The sequence below is a fragment of the Helobdella robusta genome (genome assembly GCF_000326865.2).
Source record: "Helobdella robusta unplaced genomic scaffold HELROscaffold_15, whole genome shotgun sequence".
Classification (NCBI taxonomy): domain Eukaryota; kingdom Metazoa; phylum Annelida; class Clitellata; order Rhynchobdellida; family Glossiphoniidae; genus Helobdella; species Helobdella robusta.
The window spans coordinates 211720-219707 of NW_008703839.1; the positions used below are offsets into that span (position 1 = coordinate 211720).

The 7988-nt window shown below is 34.4% G+C and overlaps 1 protein-coding gene across 1 annotated transcript in view; it reads left to right on the plus strand.

Moving 5' to 3' along the window:
- HELRODRAFT_186803 (hypothetical protein) overlaps positions 1-684 on the plus strand; it is a gene marked incomplete at its 5' end in the record, with an annotated part of 29177 nt that extends 28493 nt beyond the window's left edge. The window contains 2 exons of the mRNA XM_009015003.1: positions 261-324; positions 390-684. Coding sequence (XP_009013251.1) covers positions 261-324; positions 390-458 — 133 coding nt within the window. The 3' untranslated portion in view covers positions 459-684. The remainder of the gene's footprint in view (positions 1-260; positions 325-389) is intronic.
- Between the last annotated feature and the right edge of the window lie 7304 nt (positions 685-7988).

The window sequence follows — 7988 nt, forward strand, 5'->3', positions numbered from 1 at the left end:
CAATCAAACAATCTTCTTCCTTAATGATATCTCGTGCTCTGCTTGTATATATGTACATAGTTCGATTGCGAGTTACGAAGATATTTTATTACAACAAACCCGAGATGATACCAATCAATTGCAATTAATTATAGCTCAATTCGACTATTCCAGTGGATGTAACAATGTTTGCCATCGCTACACAATATTTACACAGTATCTTATATAATTTATTTCCTGTTTAATTTTTATATAACATTTAATTCAATATTTGATTTTAGCGCTGACACCAAGATTGCTTGGATAAAGTTGGATTCTGTGGAATCTGCAGTACAAGCATTAATAGTATGTCTTGTCTTAATTTTAAAGTTTTTAACTATTTATTAATTACTTCAAATATTTATTTACAGAAATTGCATGATTACAAGCTTTCCGATAACAACAACTTGAGGGTTTCCTTTACCGGCCACAATTTGTAAAAAATTTTTGCGCTTATGTTCCTTTCTTTTTATATGTTTAGAAGTAATGATATTTATTAGAGGGTTTTAAATTTGACCTGGCGTGTCATGTTGTTTCATTAGGCAGACATTATGGTTTTACTTCATGGAATGCTGTTTTATTTTTTGCTATATTCATTTCTAAACGTATTTATCTGCTATTTTTCAAGTTTCAATTTATATTTTTTAATAAAAGTCTGTGTAAGTCTGTGTTAGTTATTTTTAAATTTAAAAAATCTTGCTGCACACTGATTTTCAGTTTAAGATCAAAATTCGTTCGACTAAGATTCCTTAATTGTAAATTTTCCAACTTCCAAAAACATTCAACTTTGGCATTACAACTTTTAAAAAATTACTGGCTTAAAATAAGATAATAGTTACTTTACATTTTAAATTGACTGGCATACTATCTTTTTCTCGGCATAATTACTCTACGTGTATGTTTTAAATAATCGCACAAGTTTTTGTTATATACGTATGTTTCAATGCCTATTTGCTTCCATGTGTTTGTTATGTTGTTTGTATAGGAGGGTATTTACAGAAATCGATAAAGAGATATAAATTCAATTTTATTAAAATATATGTGAATTGTATGCCGGGGGAGGCCTGGCAAAACCGACGATCTCAAATCAGCGTGGCTATATGTACATGGAACCGTATATTTAAAATACATACACTGACCATCGAACGCACCCGTGCACTTTTTCAGTGCGCTTTATAGTCTGGCCTCATTCTCTAGCTTCCATGAGCAACTATTATTAAAATTTTACATTTTTATAGTTTATTAATAAATATTTATTTATTTTTTAAGGATTATATTCATTTGATTATTTTTTGATTTATTTCATACATTTGCATAATAATTCAGCACATTAGTATCTTTTTTTGTTCTCACATAGCCTCCCTGTATGAAACAATCACCATACTTTGCTTGCACCACCTGTTATAACAGGAATTATTATTTAATTTAATATTCTTTTTAATTTATTTATACAATAATTATTATGCTAGTTACCTTGAAATAGCTGTGTTCAATTTTTTATTTTTTCAAATTGTGACAATTGTGAAATTCTTTCTCTATCGTTGTAAACTATACCCGACTTTTTCTCCCGATCGTTTCTATCAATAACAAAAAATTCGGCTTCCATCAGCAAACAAGCCATTGTTCTACAATCTGTTCCATCGTTACCAACTAGAGCATCAATATGTGACAGTAGTTTTGCTATATAAATTCTGCGGTTATTTTGGACGCTGGCAGGACTGGCAAAATGTACAGCGCGATGAACAAAAAAGCAGTTGACAATGTATAGGTTGTTTAAGACCACCGCGGTCTAGTTCTTTTATGAACGTAGATGACCAGGCTTGGACTGAACCGCCGGGACATTCCCGGCTGCTGCCAATTGCCAAAAGAAAATGATATAATGAATTCTAATAAAAAATTTTTGACAACCAGTTAGTATTGACCCCTAACCCCAAAAATATTGACAAACGTTATTAATTGCTCAGCGGCAAATATCGTCGACATTATATTGATGATGCCTCGTTCTTAGCGTTTCTTTAAACAAGTGCGACCTTTGATTGTGTATATCATATATTCAATTGAAATGATTTCGCTTGAGCTTTGGGGTTACAGGTGTTGCTCATTCATGATCCCATTCTTATCTGAATGAAAAATTGCCACAGGTCTAGCTTAATGATAAATTCAGGGAGGCCATTACGCCTGGTGAACCATACGGGTCCCATATCTCCTACATAATCATTACTGGCTAACAGGTGAGACAAGTCAAAGCTTCAATTATATCGGAAGTCTGATTACCTCAGGTTGTAAATGCGATGTGGATATCAAACGAAGGATAGCTATGGCAAAAGATGCCTATTCTAAAACGAAAAATATCCTCATCATCAGTAAAATCAAAATATCAACAAAATTAAAACTGAATGTAACATTTTTCCTGTTCTCACTTACAGCTCTAAGTCCTAGACAATTTTTTTAAATAATGAAAAAAGGATTATGCTGCTGAGATGTGGTTTTTGAGAAAAATTATGAAAATTGTTTGGACCTCTTTTACTTCCTATGATGATGTATTGAAACAGTCCGGTTATGAAAAGAGGAAATTACTAAAAATAATCCGAAGGGGCAAGTTAAAGTTTTTTAGTCACATCGCGGAAGGAAGGCAGGAATGATGAAATCTAACAACTGCTGAAAAGATTGCACCATCAGTAAAATCGAAATATCAATAAAATTAAAACTGTTAGAATGTTGCATTTTTCCTGTTTTCACTTACGGCTCTAAGTCCTAGACAATTTAAAAAATATGAAAAAAGGATTAATGCTGCTGAGATGTGATTTTTGGGAAAAATTATGAAAATTGGTTGAACCTCTTATACTTCCTGTGATGATGTATTGAAACAGTCCGGTTATGAAAAGAGGAAATTACTAAAAATAATCCGAAGGGGCAAGTTAAAGTTTTTAATTCACATCAGGCGGAAGGAAGGCAGGAATGAAAAATCTAATAACTGCTGAAAAGATTGCAGGGAGACGAAATCGCAGCCAACGACAATTTACATTCGTGAAGTCCTTGTGTCGCTTGTTGAATATCACCCCATTTCAACCACTAAAAAGTGTTAAAGACCGGATTTTTTGGAGGTCAATGGTCGCCAATGTCCTGAAAAGATAAGGCGCGAGAAAGAACCATACGGGTCAGTTTTGAAACCGACAGTTTCTTTTAGATACATTTGACGTACTGGAAATGTTAGATAAATCTTGGGTTTTTGGGCATCGTTTTGCTGATGACATCCAAATGATTGTCAGCTGCCCAGAATATTAATTTCATTATGCTGTAAATAAATTAGTTACAATGTCTTACCAAGGTGAGTCAATCAATATTAAACAAACCTTCAGGAGTTAAATATCTGTCATCATTTGAAAACATGTCCAAACAATTGAGCAAATAAAGGAATACAAAATTTCATCTTTCGTCTTGTCAGTGCGCTAGCACAAGCTGCAAGTAAGAAATAAACACTAAATTAGAACTGCCGCAAAGCGTGCTAGTGAAACCGCAGAACAATAAGAACTAAGGCCTATTCAGTATCCTTTAAACGTGAAAGATGCTTCAAAATTCAAACACATGAATAACAAGATCAGCAACAAACGAAACGACGCGACAATGAAACTGCTCGTAAACGTCATATAGAAGAGTGCGCGATCACGAGCGTGCTGATAAAATGGCAGAACAAATTCTATTTGAATCTCGTCTCGTCAATGAACAACGAGTTGAAGCAAAAAAGGGATATAACTCTCCAACTACAAAGATTTTTAAAAGCTGCATTATAAATATGCAAATGAAAATTATGCAGTTTTTGTTGTATCAAATATTGCTAATATGACGAAAAGCTGCAAAACTATGGCTTGGCAAAATGAGTCCGCTTGAGTATGCTATAGCAATGGGAAAATTTTAATCCCAACGCTTAGTTTCATGCGAAATCGGGAACACTTGTTTGGCAATTCTAAAATAACGAAATTTTTTCCAACAAAATGCTCAACTATCCAACTCGTTGTTTCGAATGACACGCATTGGAATCGATCAAATTAATAACGGTGAAAAATTCAATGAGGGTGAGCGATATAAGGATACATATCCCGTAGCATCGAATTTTGAAATAACAGCTATAGACATGGCATTAACCTCCAAATATAATTCAACAAGAAAAACTATAAGATTTTCACTAATTCGCTATCAACTCTTATAGCATTAAAACAATGCAAACCTCGACATCAGTTAATTCTTCAGATGCAAAACAAAATACACGACATACTAAGTAATAAAAATAATATTACATTAATCTGGATCCCTAGCCACACTGGAATCGAAAAAGTGGATCAATTGGCATCACAAACTCACTCAGATCTTCCATCTAATATTCCAATACCATATCATGACATAAGAGTGATGAAAAACGACCTTGTATCTGATAAATGGCAAAAGGAATGGAACAAGATAAAAAAATTTCCTCAAAATAGTAATGCCAGAATTAAATAAATCCAAAAACATGAAAATCAACGAGCTAAGTCGAAATATTTTAAACATCATAAACAGACTAAAAATCGGCAATTCCTAATTAACCCATTCATGGATTCCAAACAAAACAAGCCCTCCACTTTGTAAGAACTGTGATGCAAAACTAACAATGTCAAACATACAATGAATCCAGAAATAAACATCAAATACCAGAAGATATCCATTCAATTTTTAAAGATGAAAATATAAAAAACCTAATACAATTTATCAAAGAAATAAACATTTTTAACAAAATTTAATTTCCCCACTGTTCAAAAGTGATTTGCAAAAGAAAAAAAGAAATGAAAAAAGAAAGGAAAAGAAAAAAAGAGAAAAAATAAAATCAACAGGAACCAAAGGCGTAAAGATAGCCTATCAGAGCTGAAGCGCCGTAAAACTGAAGAAAAAATTCAATGCTGTTCGAATAATGAAAAATTTGACAAAATTCACTAGACTTGCCTGTAACGCTTCAGCACAATACTCAACTGGTAGTTTTTTTCTAAAAAATCCAAACGCTACGAGACTGCAACGATTAAAAAACTTAGTGTGACCGGTCTTAAGCCAAGTTTGATCAGAGCAATTTATTGATTTCACCGCAAGCAAGTCGGGTTGAATAAATTAATCATTACTTTTGACATAACATAGTTATTAACACTTTTTGGACTCATTAATAATTATAAAGTTAATAAGACCAAGAATGTTCTCGAGTTGCAGTACGATTTGAATGCTTAACAAGATGCAGGTTATTCATCCGTATACAGTTTAGCATTTCAGGGTTGAAGTAAATTTAAAAGGGCGCTTCTCATTAGCATTTTCTCTATCGTTGACATCTACATAAGTTTTTCACCAAGACATGAAATGAGCCGTTTGTATAAATTCAAATTATAAAATTTGGCCGTTTTATTTCATGTAAAATTTCTTTTGCGGTCTAAGAGATAAAGTTTACGCTTTATTTTTATAACTAGTCTATCTGTCACGAGTTGTAGAAATATCGTAAGATAGGAAATCCAAGAAAACTCGTTATTAGAAAAATCAGTTAGCAATTAGTTATGTAAAATATAAAGAAATCGAGAACGTCATTTTGTTTTGCTTACGTCAGAAGAGATGAAAAATGACTTCCGGGCTGCGTTCTCTGACACCATCTCAACAATACCAAAATCTGAAACAATCCTGATTGGAAGCGATCTCAATGGCCACGTTGGAGAGAAAACAGATGGTTTTGACAACGTACATGACGGTTTTGGCTATGGAGAACGGAATGAAGATGGAAACCGCATCCTTGAGTTTGCTGAAAGTCACGGGTTTTGTTTACTGAACACATATTTTAGAAAGAGGTTGGAACATTTCATAACATACAAAAGTGGACCATCAGCCACGCAAATTGATTTCTTCGCTGTCAAGCAACACCATCGAAGGTCCGATTTCAGACATCACTGTAGAAGAGCTTACAGAAGTTCTGAAAGCTTTGAAAGATGGAAAGGCAGCAGGGCCCTCTGGACTTACAAATGACATTATCAAAGACTACAACTTTGCCGTGAAGTGTGGAGAAATTGCTTAATTTCGACTGAATGGAACTATAGGATGACAGTTTAGCTATACAAAGGCAAAGGTGATCCATTGAACTGTTCATCATATCGGGGTATACGTCTGTTAGAACACTCACTGAAAATTGTCGAGAAAATCATTGAGTGAAGATTAACGTCGTGCATCACAATCGTAAATTATCAATTTGGTTTTCTAGCGGGGAAATCAACAATTGATGCAATTCACATCCTTCGGCAACTGCAAGAGAAGTACCTCGCAAAGCATCAACAACTATCACACATTTTTGTAGACCTTGAAAAAGCATTTGATCGAGTTCCCCGAGAAGCAATCAGGTGGAGTCTACGTCGACAACTCATTCCAGAATATCTTTTTCGATTTGTGATGAAAATGTATACGAATACTAAGACTATCGTCAGCACAACGGTTGGAAACACAGTTGCATTTGACATCGGCGTTGGAGTTCACCTAGGCTCGATTCTCAGTCCACTTTTATTTATAACTGTGATGGAAGAAATCACAAAACCGATACGCACTGGTGACATTTAGAATCTAAAATATGCAGATGATATCGTTTTAACAGCCACGTTTGAGCAGAACGCAGCACAGATGTTTGAAGCTTGGAACATTAGACTCGCCGATCATGGATTCAAAGTCAACATCAGCAAAACCAAAGCAATGAACACTGGTGAACACATCCAATCCACAGCTACTGGACGATGGCCCTGTTCAGTTTGTAAAGCTGGTGTAGGTAACAATTCAATCAAGTGTCAGCAATGTAACCAGTGGTGTCACAAAAGTTGTTCAAAAATAATTGGTACTTTATCTAAAGTGTCCAATTTTGTTTGTCCTGTTTGCATCAATCCACAACAACAAATTCGAAATAGCACTGTTTTTTGAAGCCATTAAGGTAGAGAGTCACATCTTTTCAATACCTAGGGGATGTTCTGGATTGTACTGGAACAGCTGAAGCTGCCGTTCGAGCACGCATACGTGCAGCCTGTAATATATGGCATCGAATTAGTCTGAAGGACCACATCAAATCTACCGAAATCCTGCGTCGTGCTGGTTTAGATGATATAAAGGACGAATGCCGGCAACACCGTCTGCAGTAGTTTGGTCATGTCAAACAAAGTGGAAACGGTGCCATAACTTCTCTTGCAGATGTTGTAGTACCTGACACACGTCCCAAAAGCCGTCCAAAGAAGTCCTGGTCGCAAACAATCGAGCTAGACATGAAAGTTCTAAATTTAGATACAACTGATCGTCTAATTTGGCGTAAAAAGTTGATGGCAAAGAAAACAACGTCCTACCTCGGGAAACTGGGTCTCTGGACGCTAAACGAAGATTGATTATATTGCTCAAATAATATAGTAAGGGGCCCAAATAAATAAACATAAAACCAATGGTATGTATGATTATTCACCTTTTACACTGTATCGTATATATTTTCATAAACCATTTCCTACTGTACATAACTAACCAAATTTTCATGTCAATAGGGTGAAACATGAAAGTGTAATTTATAAAAGTCATACTCTCACACACACGCACGCATACACATTTTTTGACAATCGTTATTATTAATAAAATATTCCAACGTTAATTAGTGGCGAACACCAGAAATATAATTTTGTGGAAATTCGTTGCTCTGAGAAATCGTATTGAAAGTAGTAGGTACTTGTAATTAAACTTTGACTTTTCATTGTGGAGGAAAAAAAACAATAAACATCTTCACTTAAAAAATTGTAATGCTCATAAATAATATCAATAAACAACGAAATAAACACACGCACACGCATACTAACAAATATATTAAACGCAATATAGAGAATGAATTCTTTAGTCTATATCTTAAACAAGTAGTTCAAATTTTTGCAAAAAACATTTAAAATTGATGGTCATCACAGTAA